At 35.9% G+C, this 21,198-nt stretch overlaps 1 protein-coding gene across 19 annotated transcripts in view; it reads right to left on the bottom strand.

Annotated features, from left to right (window-relative positions):
- The window catches only part of CLASP2 (cytoplasmic linker associated protein 2), a 146,286-nt gene that overhangs the window by 24,859 nt on the left and 100,229 nt on the right, over positions 1 to 21,198 (bottom strand). For 6 of the 19 annotated variants that reach the window (XM_054273698.1, XM_054273699.1, XM_054273701.1 and 3 more), the window contains 11 exons: positions 20,818 to 20,919; positions 20,655 to 20,681; positions 17,719 to 17,745; positions 15,678 to 15,848; positions 14,660 to 14,767; positions 10,944 to 11,006; positions 10,164 to 10,270; positions 6,818 to 6,841; positions 6,115 to 6,359; positions 5,495 to 5,558; positions 258 to 421 (listed from right to left, as the gene is read on the bottom strand). In XM_054273698.1, the coding sequence (XP_054129673.1) occupies positions 258 to 421; positions 5,495 to 5,558; positions 6,115 to 6,359; positions 6,818 to 6,841; positions 10,164 to 10,270; positions 10,944 to 11,006; positions 14,660 to 14,767; positions 15,678 to 15,848; positions 17,719 to 17,745; positions 20,655 to 20,681; positions 20,818 to 20,919 (1,102 nt within the window). The remainder of the gene's footprint in view (positions 1 to 257; positions 422 to 5,494; positions 5,559 to 6,114; positions 6,360 to 6,817; positions 6,842 to 10,163; positions 10,271 to 10,943; positions 11,007 to 14,659; positions 14,768 to 15,677; positions 15,849 to 17,718; positions 17,746 to 20,654; positions 20,682 to 20,817; positions 20,920 to 21,198) is intronic. The other 13 variants (XM_054273703.1, XM_054273704.1, XM_054273707.1 and 10 more) reach the window with 6 other exon arrangements.

The raw sequence follows: 21,198 nt of genomic DNA, 5'->3' as shown, positions 1-21,198 counted from the left end.
TTCAAGTGCACATTTTGCAATCAGGTAAGTGGTATCATATTAATTGTTCAGCACTGAGGATTTGAACCCTTTCAATTAGTAGTCATTTCACGAAACCAAAGTGCCGAAGCAATAAGGTTTACTCAAGTTTCAAGATCTGCTATGAGCTGTCCATTTTTCCAGAAATCAAACAGCACACCAAAAGAAAAATAAAAGCAGCAAAACCCTTGAAAATAGCTAACAAATATGTTACTATTACTTTTTAAAGAGCTCATTACCTTGTGACATCAAGAGCCTTCTGAACTTTTGCTTGTACAGACCCAAGCAAATCAGCACCCATTTTTTTCAACAGCTGTGTCAGCAGTACAAACAGCCAGTCCTGCAGATCTTCTTTATGGACCTGGATGAAGTCGACCAGGGTCTCCAAAAACATACTGAACACCTACAAGGCAGAAGAAGATGGAAAGAGGGTAGGATGGGGCAAAAGAGGAAGCGACACTGACGTATGCTGAACTTACAAACGAAGAAAGCAGTAAGGGAATCAGACGCAGAGAAAGGCAGTGTTTTGCAGCCAAGCGGGAAAAAAAGAAAAAAAGGAAGGAAAAGAAAGAAATCTGCCTTGCTTTTTCATCAGATTTTGATATAAGAGTACTTTGGAAATGTTAGCTGACTTCTGTAGAAGTTTGACAATTAGGTATTCCATGCAGTTTCGTCAAGAAAAGGAATGCTTACTGTGATGGCTGGCGCAACCTCAATTTTTCCAGTAAAACTTTAATTTTTACCCTCTCAAGCTCTATCATTAAGTTGATTTGTCATATGCCTCAAAGACTACAAAACCACTTTCTTTTTAAAACCAAAAAAGCTGCTAGTTCTTTAGCAAAACATTAATTTTAAATATCTGCATTATTAATTACTGCAAAATGAGGACAGCTGTCCCTTTCCTTTACAGATAATGTGTATAGAACAGAACAAGCTTCTCCTACTATCACAGGTATCCCAACACAAAATTATTCACCACAGTAGGGAAAAAAAGCCACAATAGATTTCAGATTGGCAGGTGTTTAAAACACAGAAGTACTTTCATTTTTTTGAAAACATAATATCCATTGTCTTCTTTTCAACAAATAATGTTGAAAAGACTGCAGTAGGTAAAAAAAAAAAACCAAACCAACAAAACCAAAAGAACCAAACCCATGTATTTTTTAATTGGACTCACATCAGGAAGACGGGCTTTTTTTGGAGGGAAGGGAGGGTGTGACAAATAGGTAACTTTGCTTAAAGAGCTCTTTTAATATATCTGACTTGTTTTAAGTTTTTTCCAGACCTAAGAGTGAAATCAGGGTGCATACACTCTACACTTGTGTGGCCCATGGGTCTCCTGTTTCTCTGACAAGAAAAACGGGTGTTTGAGCTGAAAGAAGTTCCTTCACAATATACACACCAGCACAGAGCTGGGTACAGCAGCATTCCTGTGGTGCACAGAGGGTTGGGCAGATACTGGCTCCTGAGTGTTTATGGCATGTGTGCAAGGCTATAAGAGCTGGTGCACAGCAAGGGCTGGAACCCCACATCCTCCGGCAGCTGACCTGCCTTGCCATTAGGCCAAAATCTGCTGCTTCTGTGAGAGTGGAAAACCCCAAATTGTGATCACACCTCCCACAGCTGCACACTCTAGGCCATGGAAGCAGACTTGCCTCCACAGCACTGATGCAAGTAAGGAGGAGCTGACATAGGCTGCTGCACACCTTCTTTGCTGAGGAAATTCAATCACTTTTCATGACGATCACCAAGTCAGGGAAAGCAAACTCACACCATAAAGCGGAAAAATTCCATAAAGTTATCTCTTAAAGTGGTGCCCCCAAATTTACTCTAGAATTAAAAAATAGATTCGGATTAATTTTATCAGGAAAGGTTGGACCAGATCATCCTTGAGGTTCCCTTTTAACCAGGTATTTTATGACTCTTTCAGAATCTACTGGAGACTTGGGAAAAATTTTTAGTAGATGTCTTAAATACTGAAAATCTGTGTTAGAAAGAAAACAACACAAATTCCTACTCAATATAAAGCCCATCAGGAATAGCTACTTCAATTAATTTTGCTTTTGGGACAAAGTATGTTAAAAATTGTGAAAAAAAATTGCCAACTTCTGTGCTGTCTGTGTAGATGTATGTTCAAATCTCAGGTTTCAAAATTACCCTTGCCAGGAGGAGGACAACACTTTTATGTGCAAGACTAGAAACATCTTCTGTCTCAGGCTAAACTGAAACTACACAGAATTTTGTAGCTACAAGCAGTAGCCACAGTAAAAGGACAGAGGCAAAAACAAACCAATATGTACTTTCTGTTTTGTAATATGGAGTCTTTGGCTTTCGCAGCCCTGAAGTAAGGGGAAAATATACTTAGGCAAACAAATTCTGGTGCTATAAAGATTACACTGTGTGTGTGTGTGTGTGTGTGTGTTTGTGGTGGGGGGGTGTCTCACAAAATCCTTCAAATTGAACTACACAGCAGAATTTAAATCTGCACCTGTTTCTTTGAGTTTGCAGACACTGACACACATGGCTTTTCCATTAAAACATGGCAGCCAAACAAACTGGTTACAAGCCCTGACTTGATGGAGTAATATGGACTTCTTATGGCACTTCAAACATGTAAAGTGGATTAAACTGAAATCATTATAAAGTGAATTATGATTCACTATGGCTAAAGTACTCTGAAGATCCTGTGCTGATGTTTCAGCTGTTAAAAATACACATAATTGAGGATTCAGCTTTTTTTTAAAGCTTTGCTTCATTTTAGATTTACCACAGAGAATGTTTAGACAAAAATAAGTAAAGTACTTTTGCTGCATTAAAAAAAAATTCTCAACATATCATTTTGTCTCAGCATGAAGAATTTAAGAAGGCTGAAAGAGCATCTAAGGTAAAGGATGAATTTGGAATGGAAAATGGAACTCAAGCACCTATAAGTTGAAGAATGTATGTGGATACTGCAAAAATTGCACTTTCTGTTTTTATGATGCAAACTAAAATACTGAAATCAACCATCTAAAGTTGAAGTCATAATAATTTGACAGTGGAAAAAAATAAACAGATATGGAAATAATTATAAGTGTTCTACCTCTAAAGTGAAATATTTCAGATGTGCCAACCACCACAATACAAAGCAGGAATGCATAACCAAACAATGTCAGTTAATTAGTAGATAAAGCACATCTCGAAACTTTACCACACATTTTACTAATTGTTTATAGCATTTTATGATTGCAAAAGGCTTGACACTGCATGAACTCTTTGGGGAAGAAAAATAGAGAAAAGGGGTTAATTGCACATTCATGCAAAGTAAGGTTAGGCTTCCAACAAATACTGAACCAACTTACTCTCTAAAGAGAGTTCCAACACAGGGGACAGCATGCAAAACGAAACGAAAACAGAACAGAACAAAACAAACAACAAAAAAGGGAAAAAGATAAAAACACACAAATTAGTGGCCATCAATACGACGTTCCTGTATGGAATATAAACCAAAATAAAACAAAAAAGGTACTTCAAAACTTTTATGACAAATTTAAGTAATTTTATTGGGATACCCAATTTAATCTTAAAATAAGCACTTGGCATGTCCTTTAAGTCATTCTCCCATTTTCTCCTCCAAATATTATTACTTTCTTATTCTATGTAATTCCCTCCATCCAGATATCATGTTAAAGTAAACCTTATAAAATCCCACAAAAGTGATGACAGAATAATTCCTACAGACACTTGAGTAGAGTCTAAGATGAGATTTATGTAGGTGTATGTGCGTGATTAAAAAAAAAAATCACAGCTCATGAACTCTTAATACTTAAAGGGTTCTTCTGATAACATATTGATAACTATTAATAGTTTTGCAACACCAAAAAGCAGGCAAGGTTTCAGGGACTGGAACAGCTGTACCACAGGTTACAACACAGGTCAAATTTTCTTGAAGCTACATTATTTCATATCATAGTGGCCAGTAAACAGAACAATCAACTGAACAAGTCAATATAACATTTTTAAAGGCTTATTTAAAAGGTAAAATGCTCTTTTATTTCTAACTCTGACATATACATTGCTGCAAATACTATTATCACAGAACAAGCACAATTAAACCAAGCTGCTATTAACCATTTGGTCATTACTTCATTTAAAAAGTAAATATTCCAGCAATATTTCAATATTTAATATTCTTTCCTCTGCTTTTTATGTAATGTTTTTTTCTTGGTTTAGTCTTTTCTTCTGGATTTCTGCAGTATGTGATCAACTTTAATGCCACATTGCTGTGGGCAGTGCAAGTTATTTCCAAAATACGTGGTGTCAGAGATAGCAGCTCTCACTTTTTCCAACAGGAAAAATAAAGAGGACAGATGAACACTAAAGTTAACCTGTCAAGACCTCTTATCACTCTGAATTTAATTTTCCACTGCAGCAATAATAAAGAATTTTACATATTTTTAAAAACGTGTAAAATGTATTGCATAATCAAAGTAGTTTTTCAGGATTCCTCTGGGAAAAGTCAATACTTCTGAAATAATACCCTATTATGAATTCATCTTTATAATTTTATCAATTCTGAAATACCGACACAAAGTGGGACTACTCAACATAAAAGATACCACTTCATCCAAACAAGCCTATAATTAAATAAAATATAAAGTTAGGTACTTTTTTTATATTATTACATTTATCAGGCTTCTTCCTTACCTGCATTCCTTCTGCTATGAGAAACCGCGATGTTTAATCAAGCTGTACTAGTAACCCACTTTCCACAAAAACTGTAAAAATACTATCATGCAAAGTAACTCACTTAAAAAGATTTTAATTGTCTTAAGAAACAGAAGCATTATTTTCCTTATTGTATCATCCATACTGAGTCATTACCTAAGTAAAAGTGAATAAACCATCACATTTTCTTTTATACCAAAGTATAGTCTTGTTTATATGGAGAATATTTAAATATGGAATATTTAAAAAATTATGTAAAAATTATTCACCAGTCTCAACTGGCAGCCCTATCTACGAAATTCATGGAAGGTATCATAAGTTATAATACACAATGTCCTAGAAAATAAGTAAGTACACACTTGATGTAGTTTATCTGATTATGTATGATTTAGTCAGACAACTTTATTTATAACTTAAATTACTGCAGAGCCTTTTCTTCTCATTGAGAGAAAATCTATACTTTTGTTGAAGTGGCCTCTGTAAATAACAACCTCTTAAAAACACAGATTTTCAGCACAAACTCTTGAACTACTTCAATGCATTTTATATGACATTGACCTTCACTTTATTTCCATGATCCTGCAGAAAAAGGGTGGAAAATTATCTTGTTCAAAACTTCAAATTAAATTAATTGAAATCTGATACCATTAACTACTTTTGCTTGGGAAATTTTACATATGCAAATATCACTGACGTAATTTACCATAACTGCCTTTCTTTTAATTTATGTTTTCAGAAATTTATGAAAATAAGAAAAACCTACACATACCTTACTGTGAGGATCAGCAAACATTCTTGTGAAGATCTCACACAATCTTTTCAACTCAACACGACTGTCAAAATGACAACAATACATTAGTCAACTCCCCTGGTAGTTCTCCTAGAACACTAATGCATAGCAATCAGTGAAATCACTAGTAAATCTTGAATCAAATAATCTAGTAAATTAGGTTTTGTTTGAGACATGGATAAAAATGTAATGAATTTCATCTAAAATGAGACTTCAAACCTCTTCAAATGTCTCTTTTAAACTGTCTCATGTATTATACCATATTTTTGTAACAGCGCAGATACTGAAAAAGGTGTTCTTAGTAGTGAGCAGTAAACTATTCCTTCTGAATAAATATCCCCAAAATTATAGTAATAACAAAAAAAAGGCCTTCTTTTGATAGTAGATGGAAGCCTCTTATGAACACACTGTATGGCAATAATTCTCTATTTTGAATTCCCTACATCCACTAGTATATAAACATCCGATAGAGCCAGAAGTGAGAAAAGCTTCCTTGCTCCTTCCCCCACCTTACTCTCAAAGACACACCCTGCCTTCCCTCTCCCCTGCCTCCCACCAACACTGAAACAAGATGTTTCTCTATTGAGATGCCGTCCTACCTTAGAGTTCTCTGGTTCTTTAGCAAGTTCTGCAGGCCTAGAAGGCCTTCTTTCCTCTCTGACCAGTTGGTGCTGGCACAGCGGTTCAGGACCTCAGCCACATCTTCTGTCTGCCTCATGTAGGTGGGGATGCTCCCGTTCCTGGAGCTGTAGGACCTTTCTGAACAGGCACTTGATGCATCACTGTTGGCATCATCATCTGAGTACATCCCGTACGATTCGTATCTTCTTCGCACGGGCTTCTTCTATTGTACAGAGACAGCCCAGATCAGCACTGATCCTCAGAGGGATAATACAACATACCCATAGTGGGGCATAAGGCCACCAGTTTCAATAACTGGTGTGACCCCTACTCCCTGCAGCGACAAATGGCTCCAACCATTCAGCAGGTCAAACCAAGTTAATGAAAATATTCTGAAGTATGGCTTACATAATATTCCAAACATAAACCCAAAGCAAATGCAGAGAAGACATACGTTTGAGGAAACATTTAACTTTACGTCCTTTTCAAGAACCCACAAAATTGCATAACGGGATGACAAAAGATTGTTGCCAAGTTAGTTATTTCACTTCATAGCTTTATATACATTACAGAATTTAAGAATCAGAGGTCTACACAAATTCTGACATTTTAACTAATTTTGTATCAAACATGTTAATATCAAAATATTAAACTATTAAAGAAGAAAAATAGTTTCTATACCTTAGTCCGTATGTCTCCTAAGAGCTGTTAGCAGTAAATTATTGAAAAGAAACAGAAATTGAGAACAGGAAGGTAAGGCATGGCAGCACTGTGAGTAATAAACTTCCTGCCACTGGACAATATATAGTCTTACTGTAAATTTTGTTCTTAGGTCTCTGTGTCTGATTAGCACATTGTCAAGATGTAGTTTGCTAAGTTTCCATTTCCAGTAAAATATTACATATCATGGGCAGGTTGGTCACAAAGACTTCTCTCTCAAAATCTTTGTGTCATATTGTGGTGATATTTGAGCATGAACACATTAACTTAACGCATGCAGGCAATTTTTATTTTACAATCAACTTTAAGTTAAGGACCAAACCTTGATTTGAACTATTTAATATCTAAATTTTGTCATTGCAATAATAACAGTCAATGTTCTACAAAAAAAAATTGATTACATAATGCAAAATTCCAAATTTCCTAAATAAAAAAACAAGCCAACAAAACAAAACACAACATACCAAAGATCAGAAGGGGGAAAGAAAAGCTATTTATCCTAAAATGAAAAAAACCCACACACCTCTGCAAAACAGCTCTTGCCATTCAAACTCTGGAGCTGAAGTCAGCATTTAAAAACTCAGTTTCATTACATACTCAAAGAAGCAGTAGTATAAGTGATCATTTTTCCCTTAATTACCACTGCTATTTGCACAGGGCTCTCATTTTTAACCATGGAATAACTTAAAGGATATCACAATACCAATCACTAACTAATCAATACAACAGGTAACAAGCAGGCTTATTGTCAACAGAATGAGCATACATACATGTGCAAGAGAATAACTGAAGGGAAAAATCACAGAAATGTTAAGTGTTTTGGAAAAGAGACACCATAAGGCAAAAATAAAAAAACTTTTCAGTAAATGAATCTGAAATGCCAAAGACGGTACTAAAGTAAAAGGCAAAAATATGGAATGACTTCCATTATTGCTGCATTTTATATAGCAATATTCAAAAGAGATCTTAGGCAGAAGACTGACACCTCTTTGGCTTCACCACCACTAAAACTGGCCAAGTATTTTTCATAAAATAAAACAGAGAAACACAATCTGGAATATTTTTGAATTTATATTACATATGACAGGACTCTACATTCCATCATTTAAAAATACCACTATGAGTGTGAATCTTCAGTCTATGGTAAAACAGTAAGAGTGTTTATTACCAGACTTTCATCTACATGGAGCCATTTGTACAGGACAACCTGTACCATTTAGAGCATGGCAAGGAACCAGGCATGCAAGTGCTACAATAATAAAATTATGCTGCTCTTAATCCTTCTCTGTAATGTCAGACTCTAGTTAAAATATACTAATTCATTTTCCTCTAACATTTCTAGCAGCATCATTTCTCTGAAGAAGCTTTATTGCTTCAACAAAGCAGGACATATTAAAGCCTCAAGAGCAGTCACTGGAAACGTGATTTTCTCCTGAACTTCTACTCTTACTAGATAATTTGCCCAGCAAATTTGAAAACTAGGAGGCTGCTTAAAGTACTGAAGATAATCTTAGTGATGCACTTGTGTGAAAAGGACCATAGCGCATGCTTTCCAGTTATAGCCAGAAAATTTCCATGTTCCATAGACTGTTTTTCTATTGTTCCCTATTCCAAAATCCAGACTGAATTCCAGTTTACAAACCAGCATTAATGCTGAAAACATTTAGCAAGTTTGTAATAACAGAAAGGGGAAAATGCACTCAACTTTACCATGACTTCTTATGCAAGATTTCACAGATATTCTGATCTGTACGCCAGTGAAGGCACACAAATTTTAAACTAATATGTCAAGAAAGAAGTATTAACTAAGAAATCAATAAATAGTCATACTAAGAATATGACAGAGCTCTTCAGAGTTTGAAATTTTGTTTCTCTCTATTGAGTTATATCTGACTGTAATTTAGAGTCTCATTTGTAGTTTTTTACTAACTTTTAAAATAACAGTTTTTCTTAAATGAGAGAAATAACCATTCCTTTAAAGCATTCTGGTAAGTAGAAAACAGATACTTACAAGTATTTAATGAGATACAAATACCATACAATAATTGATAAAAATGTATCTGATTCATAGCATCAGGATTTTAACCGAGGATTTCAGCTTGCTGATGTAAGTATCAGAATAACAAAATACATCATGTGTTCAGTTTGGCTTACAGGGGCAGGAAGGCAGAGGAGACACAGCCACCTTTTTAAAGAACAATACAGCTTAAAAAAGAGAATAACCAGTTTTAACTTGGTGTAACATTTTGAAAACAAAGGAAAACAAAAACTAAACTTATGAGATGCTGCCTGCTGTGCTGGTTTTGGCTGAGCTAATTTTCTCAACAGTGGCTGGTGTGGGGCTGTGTTTTGGATTTGTGCTGAACACATGTTTGGTAATATAGAGAGGTTCTGTTATTGCTGAGCAGGGCTCACACAGAGCTGAGACCTTTTCTGCTGTTCCTACTGCCATGCTGGCCAGGAAGCTGGGGGTGAATGGGAGACTGGGAGGAGATGGAACCAGGACAGGTGACCCAAACTGACCATAGGGACATTCCAGACCATGTGACATCGTGCTCAGTATATAAACTGGAGGGAAGAAGGAGGAAGAGGGGGATGTTTGGAGTGATGGTGTTTGTATTCCCAAGTCACTGCTATGTGTGATGGGGCCCTGCTCTGCTGGAGAGGGCTGAACATCTGCCTGCCCATGGGAAGCACTGAATCAATTTCTTGTTTGGCTCTGCCTGGGTGCATGGCTTTTGCTTTCCATATTAAACTGTCTTTATCTCAACCCACAAGTTTTCTGGCTTTTACCCTCCTGATTCTCTCTAACACCAGTGGTGGGAGAGAGAGAGTGGCTGTGTGGGGCTTGGCAGCCCAACCATCATTTTCTCTCTTCAGCATCAATTTCACCTGCTGTCAGACAGAAAAACTTTAAGTGGCACCCAGGTGTCTGGTAAGCAGAGGGCTTTAGCTGTCATCATTCCCAGCTCCAACAAGCCTTCAACCTATCCTGAAATTTTTCTGGCTGTTGTGAGATACTGCTGGTCAGTTCTCCCTGCTCAAGTGGCTCCTTAGGCCACTCCAACACAACAGTCCAAGACTGTTTCCTGTCTGCCATGAAAAAAAGTATGCTTCTCAAAAGTTAACACTTCTGTAGGGAATGAAAATTCCAATACTTGCAGCTCCACCAACTCAGTTTCTTTAGGGTTTTTTTCCCCCGAGAAGCCAACAGAACAATAAATTACAAGTTCTTCTGCATGCTAATGTACAGGAATCAAACACCTGAAGAGCCTGTGACCCCACAAGGTAAGTGTGTGATTCTTACCAAAGCATCTGCTACTGCCTCTTCCACGTCAGAACCTGTGTTCAGGACTCGCATAGCACTGACTGAGGACGATAATCTACTCGACTGACTAATTCCAAAGCCAGTACCTGTTACAACAACAAAAAACAAAGACAAAGAATTCCATCAGAATAGAAAGCTGGGATGTAAATATTACACTCACTTATAAAAACCCAAGTAGAAGAAAAGCATTTGCTTAGCATTTTTAATAAGTTATGTAGTGGATAAAATAACCATTTCCATTCTGAAGTCTTTAGTGGCACAGACAAAAGTAAGAACTCAAGTAAAAAGCCAGTCACCTACAAACGTTCTGTTCCAACATCACATGGAAAAACCCCTATGAAACAATGGTCTTATTTGAAAGAAGTTTTGCTTTTTTAAAAATTAATGTCTTCTTCATTTTGGGTTTTTGTTTTCATTTAGAAAGAAAGCAAATACAATAGGAAGGCTATTGAGACTGTTGATTAGAAAACTACATGCATAAAGAATGCTCTACAAATACTAAAAAAATAAAAAACTAAAAAAAGTTGTTCTGCAAGTAAAAAAATGTTGTTAAGGGAAAAAAGTATTAACGTTGGAGTATGAGGGTGGAGATGACATCTAGCAACATAAACACATCTATCTGGATTATTAAAACCACAAAACTCAAATTAATATAAATAATGCTTTCTAAAACTGAACTATGAGAATAACCAAGTGGGTGGGGAAAAAAAAAATCCAGGATGACTGCACAGATGACAGCAAAGGGTACTCATCCTTCACCTGTGGCCCCATAAGCATCAGGAGCGTAGAGGGCACCAGTGGATCTGGAGTGATGTCTGGAAGCTGCAATAACAGGATTAGATAAACCCTATCTATGACCATGGAATCACAGTGCTGCAATAGCTGCTCAGGTGAACAAGAGAGTATTTATCAAAAAGATTCAGCTTAAGCACAAGAAACTGAATATTAAATAGAAGCAAAAATCTTCAGAGTAGTTCTTTGATTATACCAAATATGATTATATAGGTTTATGTACACTGGACATTCCATGCATAATTTTTTTTTAATTTACAAGATTAAGAGCAGGGTAAAAGCAAGTACGTTTAAGTTCAAAGAAGAAAAGGTGCACAGACACACATGCACACACACACACACACACAAACAGAATCATCAGAAACACCTGAAAAGGTATCAGTCCACTGACACTGGTCTTGCATTGTGGACTTAACTAAATTCTGTGTGCTCCAGTCAGAGCCAGAGCTCACATATCAAACATTATCTGCAAAAAGTGCCTCCTGCACGAACCTGCTGTGCTGGCAGCTGACAATTTGTACACACTTGAATTCTTGCCTATGTTGCAGACAACTCAACCTCAGCAAAAACTCACCACTATGAAAATGAAGTTAAAAATACCCAACTATAATTAAAAGTTTAACATAAGCCGACCAATGCAATTAATAATTCATATACTTACTATTTTATTTAAATGAATAAAATGTGACGCTGAAACACGTTAGTTACTACAGCTCATTACGATTCTTTAGTTATGGCAACTGGAAACTGGAGATCCTTAAGGGTTTCTGAATAAAACTGAGTACCTCACTCCTTATGGCACTTGTATAAAACTGCTTTTTTAGTGATTCTCAAGAAGCTGACTCACCATTGCTAGTATTTTCTTTCTTAAAACATGCAAATTTTAAATTAGATGTGTTTTATACAACTCAACTTTTTTCTTCTGTTCACTTAAGTTAGAATTTTATTGCCACATAAATGACAACTTAAACTTGAACTCAAATGTCCACCCACAAAGGCACAACTCCTAGATAAAATCTTACCATTTAATAAATAACTGTAAAAGCACATATCTTACTCCTTCTGGATATATAAAGTAGCCCAAACAGACAAATCAAATTAATCATCCTTTTCTCTGATTAGCAAAGACCATTCAAGAGTCTGATTTGAATCATGTACAGGTGAACCATGGATCAAACAACATTTTGGGAAGGACCTTTTAACCTGAGTGCACTTCCACAATGATCCTAAGCCCTGTAAAGACCCCAGAAACAACATTGTGTCTCTCCATATTAAGTTCTCCACCCCTTAGATAAGGTACAGTGATGTACTTTATTTCTAACTAATCCTACATGAAGATGTTTGGCTAGGGCATTTTAGTTTGAGCCAATGCTTCATGGAATGCTTTAGAAAGTGCATCTCAGCATGGAAAAGGAGACAGGACTGAGAATGTCACAACACAGACATCACAGCTGACAGCTCTTTAAATACAAGCATGAATGGGATAAACCTTCCCCTTACTTTCCATCAATGAACGCTGAAAATTACAGGTTCAGCTGAAAACTAAAAATTCAAACTTCAGGCAAGAAACTTGAAATTACTCCTGTCCCTACATACATTTGAAATATGCTGGACAAGTTTTTAAGACGGTGAAAAAAACCACTATATATAGGGTGAAATGTACCTCATTCCAAAACTTATTTTCAAGAATATGCTTTGTAGCCCTCAAACTGCAGAAATTGTCAAGTATTTACTTTTGCTGTTGCATTTTTTTAAAGTATGAATCAAAGTAAGTTCAAATGGACTCACACTAAGATGAAATGAACGATTTCTTAGCTAAAATATGGACATTAAACTAGTCTGATATTCAATACTGACTATTTAATAAAAGTAGACACTTCTATATAAATTACAAATCGCTTCCTTCTTAATGGCTCTTATCTCCCAGTTTATAACATTATACTGAGATGTGAGATTACATAAACACTTCATACCAATGTATACAGTGAAGCAATTATGTAGCATTTAGGACATTTTATACCCTAAAGGGGGATAAAATCCATTCTATTTCATTTGTGTTCGTAAGCAAAAATTTCTGTGCTGACAATGAGAGGCAATACAAGATACATTCCCCTATTCATCCCCCTGTCAAACTGCCTTTAGATACACAGAGCTGAATTTGCCTTATTTCATCTTTCACTTCTACCAACAAAACAATGAATGACATTTTAAATCATTCAAATAAAAAGTCACGCCAAAAGAAATCTTCATTTATTCCCATTCCCAGTATAATTTCCTTTTTTTTTTTTAACCAATGCTGGATTCCTATACATATTACTTTGCATTCTCTGTACTACCAGACAATTCCACCTATTTCACTAGTACTTGTTTTGATATCTGAATTACAAAACTGAACTACATAAAATAAAACCTCCAGTGGCATCTATCCCAAATATCTCATGGCATTGCCTAATACAGACTTCTTAAGATACCAAGCATTTGACCAGTTACAAAATGTAAATCTGATCTTGCATGTATGTAACTCAAATCAAGCTGTAATGCAGCAAAAGAAGCACCAAGAGTTCTGGAAAACACCCTTGTTTTTAAAAGAATAGAAGGTACATATGTACTTCAACACAATCTCCCAGCCATGTTTTAGAAAAAAATACAGGTTTCCTAATGGATCCTGCATAACATCTACTTTTAGCATCATTTCCCAATTAAACAGCATCTGGGCAAACTAGCATTAGTTACTGAAACAGCCTTCACTCAATTAATCTCTACTCTCCCAATAAACCCATGGCTGGCAGGAAGCCCTAACAGACCACAACATATGTCCAGTGCTAATTAGGAGTACAGTAGGGTGCCTCAATTTGAAATAGAAATCAGAGATTTACTATTTTCAGACTATGTTTAACAGCTAGTATTATGAAGTCCTTAACTGTAAGCTACACTGAACAAAGCAAATAAGAAGGACACATACTGAAGACTATTTCAGACAAAGGTAACAGCAAAAAAAGATCTGTTTCAGATCCAATTGCACAGAGTTTAATATTACCAAAAGAGCAAAACAAAAACTCAATCAACAAACCCAATATGTCAAAGTACTTCAAGCAAAATATACTATCATCTTTGTAGCAACCTTGCCAAAGATACATGGAGATGAAAATCTTCCCTAATCCTTAACAACATGGTAAAGTAATAATAAATTAATGTCCTTATGCCTCATTGATATCTCAGAAGCAGACTGAATCTTGCAAAATCTTGCAATACGTGTTACACGAATAAGCTGCTGACTATAGCTGAAGGGACATAATTAAGTGTATTTTCTCCTTACACACTAAAATAATTCATTGACTAGGTAGAAAATTTTGAGCAACAGCTGACCGCACTCAAGTACCCAAGCAATGAAAAGAGAAACACACAATTTCAAAAAAATATCCAAAAACCAGGAATGCCTTTTCAAAATGGCATCTGGACACTGCGCACCACACACCCTTCTAGACTTGGTACTTCAGACTGAGCCTAGCAAAGTCTGTATTTCTGTGTGCAGCCCATTCACACACTGCTCAGTCCTCCATGGGGTAAGTGGGGGGAGAGCCAAAGGGAGGGAGAAGCCGGTGGCCAGCTAGAAGCTAAAGGCAGAGGCACGGATTCGTTAGGGGGGCAGGACAGCCATGCACGACGAGGCTCCGAGTACTTACCCAGGGGCTGGAAAGAGCGGACAGGGCTCGTGTCCCTGCTACTTTCACGGCTGGCCTCCCTGCTGCAGCCCTGACTCACACTAGGCCGAGGAATGCGGCTGCCTCGCGCTAGTATGATTCAGGGTGCAGGCAAACAGCGGCACAAAGGGAGAAGACATAAGAAAAGTTGCAGTTTTAATGCAATTCTGTTCCGCAGTAAGATCAAAGACGCGTTTCTAAGAAAAGACATTGATGATTATGTCGCATTTTAAGTCATAACCTTTTTTACAGACTCTCTTGATTGTGCTGGGTTAGTCTAAGTGTAGTCAGTTCAATGAAATTATTTTTTTGCACAGCTTAAAATGGAAATTTACTAACTCTTCACAGAATGGTTGAACGACCCATTGGAAAGGATGGAGAAAAAATGAACAACATTGAGTAATGATTCAGAATTTGTGCTCAAGATGAAGTTAATCAAGAGTAGCACCAATGGAAAACTCCACAGCCTTACAAAGAAGGAAAATAAAATTATGTGGCTAAGATAAAAATCAAAAATACAAAGGAAGAACAGCATCGACATCATTCAAATCAACAGACGTTTTTCAATAACGTTGTTTGCAATAAAGAGTAATCAAATCATACTGAGGCTGAAGACATGTAACCTTCATTTTAGCATCACAGCATTTACACATGTGCACACACATACACGGAAGACATGAAGTAACAAAGATCATATTTTCAAAATGGTATTACACTTTCATTCAAAGGATATGGGTATTTTGGGTGTGAAGTGAAAAAAAAAGAAGGAAGAAAGGAGGTGAGGAAAAGAACAACTACAACATTCTGACAAGAAAAACCTCAAATTTTAGCTTCAGTTTAAAACTGTCTTGTGTATCGAAAACTAGTCTCAGAAAACAGCCACATTCTGGGATGTATTCTATTTTTTTCATCCACCTATAATCAAACAGCAGCTGTAAATATCCAGCACTTAAATTAAGAAGGGCTATAAAGAAACCAAGAGTTATTTGGTGACTCTTACCTACTGACAACCTAGAAGGACTAGCTTCTCTACTGCATCCCTGACTTCGTGGGATTTTGCTCCGTTTTTGTGCAGCTGCAGGATTCACCAACACTCTCTGAACTCCTGTGTTCATAGTGGAAAGTGTGGTTGTTGTCAAAACTCTTCCAGGAGACCCAGATCTACTGCCAGCTGAAGGTAGAATGAATAAATATTAGCAACACCACAATGGAGAAACAATCATGGTAAAAAGAAAATAATACCTGAAGTTAGTAGGAAGGTGGTGGCAGACTGAAATGATCAGGAAAAACTTATAAGGTAAAAACATGAAACAGAATGCCTTGGTCCGAGTTCTTCCAGTACTGCATACAAGGTAGTTAAAATTATTGATGCAAGGAAGCACTTGACATGGTATTTAGCACTACATGAGCTCAAGAAACCACAATTATTATTTCTGGACTTTGTCAAGAGTTCCACGGTCCCTAAAATGAATGTGTTCTTTTTTTTTAAGCGATGTGGTCTTACTAACCACATTTTCTATTAATAAAGAAAAGCAAGCAAACAAACCTGTTGGAAAGCTAAAAGGAGAAATTTTAAACTAGGATTTCATAACTATCCAAGCTCTTCCAATGTAATCAGTGTTAGAGTTAATGTAATTTTCCTAATATTTGAAATCTTCTCCCTTGCTTTTAAATGCATGGTGCCTTCAAGGACTATTCTGACATTAAATAAAATATGACAGAAGACAGATTACTCATGCACATTTCTGTGGAGGTTACCCCACAAATTACAGAAAACCTTCAATTAATTCTAAACAAGCTAAAAAATTGACTAGGATATATTTAAGTGTCTTAAATTTCTGTTAATTAAAACTGTATAGTACAAAGTACTACAGATGTTCCAGGTACAGTATAGCTACCAGAAAAGGTGGTCACTTATCTTTAATTTTGATATTTCAGTTACAGAACATTTAAGTTCTAAGTTTTTAGCAAAGAATTCATTCTTCCCTAGCTGTAACTAATTTAGATCACCAGCTGACACTAATATATTGCTTCCAGCTATACAATTCAAGAAATATGACCAAATAAAAAGCAAACCAGAATTTCAATCACAGAGTAATTACAGACAAATCTGAACCCTTCATTAATCTTTAAAATAAAATCAGGTAACTGTATGACCACAGTGATGCTATCAGATTTACAGACAACATGCAACTTTTCAAGTGAATTTCATGGGTTACTTCTCATGAGACATGTGGAAAAAAAGACACAAGTTGACTAAAGCTTGACTATATGGGAAAAGAAATAAAATCCCAAACAAAGTAAAACATATGCTGGGTGGAAGAGAGAAATCTAAAAAATGTACCATGCATGTACTTTCAGATTCATTGTTTGAATTCAAACTTGAAATGATTATTTAGCAAAATCCCTTTTCCAGACTATAGGCCTATTCAGCAGAAATGATAAATAAACTATTATGCAGCCTGGAAAAAAACAAGCACAGCTTCTATAGCAACAGAAGAATAAGCAAGCCTATAAAACTGCTGTTAAATGCAAAAATTAAGGGTTTGACAGTTCCCTCATATCAGGGTATTTCAACTTAGAACTGATATTACTATGCCTTCTTCCTGTTTTGTAACTCTTTAAAACAGTAAAAATATTGTTGAAGGTTTCACTGTGGTGCAGACTTGTACATTTTCTTCAATAGGTCAGAAACCACTTGTTCTAAAACTTAATTTAATCTTTCTATAGTCTGACCTGCAAAGTGTACCACTGCAGTGTAAACTAACTGAATTCAGCCTGAAAACAGCAGCACTGGCATACTCTTGTCACTATTACCACTACCAGCAGATCTAAGTGAGCTGAATGATGAAACAAAGATTACTAAGGCACTACCCCAAAATTACAAACCCATCTCATCTCTCCTGCTTTCTACACAATTAATTTACGCGCAGCCTATGGAAAAAAGCCAGCCAGAATTTCTGCTGAATAGGGTCCTTAAATGAGGTATGTCAAACAGGTGATCAAACAATGATGTGTACACAAATTCTGTAGACTCTTACCACCAATGGGGTTAGCAGACTGTGATCCTGAACAAGTGTAAAGGCAGGTTTAGGGTAGGGATTTATAATCCATGAAGAGGGAGGGAGCAGAGCAGATTAAAAAATGAATGGCAAATGGAAATAAGAAAGCTTTAGTCATTTCACACAGGAAAAAAGCCACAAGGGGGTTATGCTAAAGCAGTGCTATTAAGTAGCTTCCACAATTGAAGAATTAAACTCATATGCTATGTACAAAGCAGATGAAGCAAAGCTGCACAAGCAAATTACAATTCTTCAGCTTTCTAATCAACAACTCAACACTGAAGAATTAAATTTCAATTAAGCATGAAACTGTAGCCTGGATATTACTTGAAAAGAATATTACATTGCCAAAAAGGCTCAAGAAGTTCAACAGCTGAACAAAAATTACACACGAGATCAAAACTTTGTTTTTGAGACACAACAGTAAAGGAACTGAGCTGCAGGTGCGGTGGATGACCAAAACAAAAAAACCAAATTCACAATGGCATAACTGAAAAGACTTGCATAGAATTCTTTGTTTTCCTCTTTAGAAGTAATCTTGAGTACAAAAGGAAGAATTTGTTTCCATTCAGAAATTCTCTGAATGTCAACTGTAATGCAATTTTAGCAGACCCTGTTAAATTACCTGACAATCAAACTGGAAAGAAGAGGAAAAAAATGTAACCATTTTTTTCCATAGGTAAGAATAAAATAATGAGGCATTTACTTTATGTTAATTTAAAAATAGAAGAGTAAAGGGCTTTTAAAACCCTAAAAAAATATTTTTTGGTAAAAGCATTCAAATTTGCAAGTCTTTCATAAAATGATTTTTGAACAAAAGATAGCTGCAACCCAAAAATTAACAAAAGCATCTGTGCTAGAGTGGTTTAAAAAAAATAGCTTAAATCTAGTATGAAGCTATTCTCTCATTATATAAGCTGGGGAACTAAAACAATCCCCTGTATGGAAACATTAAGCATCACGCTTCACACAATGCTGTGAAAATTTTCAGTCACATAAAGAAGCATCACCCAAACAGCTGGCATACAGTGCCTGAGAATTCTCCTTTGCCTGTCCATTTGTATTTGCCCTGTTTATCTTCCTTAAAACATCTCAGAATTCTTGTTCTCCCCCACTGACAGGTTATAATGAGCTATTTGAAGCAATCGGTTCTGAACAGAAGTAGTAATAAAAGGCTGTAAAGATGTATTCATGCATTTAATTTTCACACATCATCACATGTAGTCAGATCTAGTTATCTCAATTTATCTCTTTAGACATTAATACTGTGCAAAAATGAATTTAAAAAACCAACCCTGTCATTATTAGTAGAAAAACTGGAAAGGCCTAATTCTGCTTCTCTGGATATAGATTTATTTAATGTTATATGACAGTGATCATCACTAAAGTATTATTGCTAGCTAAATTTATCCCCGTCCCCAGACATTTATCAAGCATCTTCACTTTTTACAGATTTACCAAAGCTATTAAAAATGCAAAAGTATTTTCAAAAAGCTTAATTCCAAACTTTCCTAAAACTAATGAAAAAATTGTTACAGACACTGCTTATAGCTTTTCACAGAAGGGAAAAGGGGATTAGAAGGAACTTTACCTTCCCTCCCTCTTAAATTATTGACATATTCTTTGTTTATGGTACAGTGTTGCAATCTGTAAAACAAGTTTTGCAGAACTTTTGTCCCAACGACTCATTTGAAGGCTCTCATTTCACCAACATTTCTGGGACTAGAGTATTGTCAAAGCCCTTAGGGGAACTACTTCTACTGAATTTCAGTAGTAGTAGTAGAATTTCAGTAGTAACTCCACTGAATTTTTAGTATGCTACATTTATCTGTACACATTGTTTGAAAGCTTTATTTCAGAAAACCTGCATACACTAGATCAGGTTTGATCCAACTGTACTTGTTGGGAAATTAAGTTATGACAAGTAGTCTAACAGGAAAAAAGCAGCTACTACCTGTTTTTTTAACTTCTAAAATCATTCTATTTACAACAGATGCAGTCATTGCTATCAAGACAAATGCTTCTGCCATTAAACAAATTATTAAAGGGTTTTATTAAAGAAAGTGGATACGGTTAGTGATAGCAAAATAAGTGTATTGAAAATTTTAAACCTGGCAAAACTTACTGGTTTAGAACATTAGATCTGAGAATTTATACAAGTGGGAAGTTAATTTTAATTTTATTGTGCATTTGTCTTCTTTTCATTAATTTAGTTGCATTTCACCTAATCAGAAAAAGATAAGAATCTGAGAATGCTACAGAGCTTAGTCAGAAAATGTCTGTTGGAGACATAAGATGCGTGGATGAATTGCTGTAGGTCAGCCAGAGCCAAGAGTGTGAGGTAATCAGGTTTTTTTAATTAATGACCAACTGCTTGGCTACATCTGCAATGGTTACTAAACACACACAGAAAATTACTGTGGATTAGCTGACACACATGAAATTGCATGTTTTAACCCTGTGACTCAACACAAGCTCAGTAACTGATTGTAACGTGAGGAGTTAGTATTTTTTCTTCAAAGGAGAGTTAAGTAAAGGAAAGAGCTGCAATACAAAAAAAAGAGTTTATACTCAAGAGCTACAGCAGTACCTAGCCTAAAGAAAATGGGTACTTCTGGCTAAAATAAGACTATTTTAAAAATGGAAAATTAGGTCTCTTAGGTAATTGCCTTCCATTCTTTTCTATTACTAGTCCATGTTTACTGGTGTTTCATGTTGAGGAAGTCAGAAAAGGGGGGAAAAGAATGTTGAGAAGTTATAATTGAAGACAGAATTTAAAGATAGATTTCACTTCCTGCTACATTATCTAATTTAACTGGCAAACTAAGATCTAACCTAATAATTTGTCCAGAGAAAAACAACATGAATCAGAAAAGCATGCAAATACCACTGACCCAAAACACTGAAAAAAATACCTTCATTTTGGTCTGGCGATGATGAACCTAAGGCACAGAACAACAACTCAGTATGTAGCTTTTTTTTAAAAAATTAACTTTGACTGTAGCCATTGGTCAATGAATATATGCTTAAGCATTTGGCCTCTTTATCAGGTATAAGTGATAAACAGAAAATACATACGCTGAGATTGTGACACCACTTTGGTTCTACTCCGTCCTCTGGAATCTGTTTTAGAATTTCCAATACCAATGGAAGGGGTGGAGAGCTTTGATCGTATACGACCTAGAAAAGAAAAAGGGCATTAAATCAGTTTTTCACAGTCATGCAGGAAGCAGAGCATCAGTAGTATTTAATAATATTTTCTAAAGTTTCTGCATATAAAAGAAGCACAATGTAACTCAACTGGTGACAATTCGCTTGGGATAATTAGTAGAAATTTGAACACCTTGATGAATTTAATAGCTGAGGAAGCAAGATACTTATCTGATGCTACATGTTTCATCAAACAATTTGCACATTACACCTTCAATACCCTGGACTGGCTAGCTAGCTCTTCCTTCC

The sequence above is a fragment of the Melozone crissalis genome, unplaced genomic scaffold (genome assembly GCF_028551555.1).
Source record: "Melozone crissalis strain CALT ecotype California unplaced genomic scaffold, PUWL_Pcris_2 ptg000016l_1, whole genome shotgun sequence".
Lineage (NCBI taxonomy): Eukaryota > Metazoa > Chordata > Aves > Passeriformes > Passerellidae > Melozone > Melozone crissalis.
The sequence above is the reverse complement of the archived record's forward strand: the minus strand, read 5'-3'. Positions and strand labels throughout refer to the sequence as shown.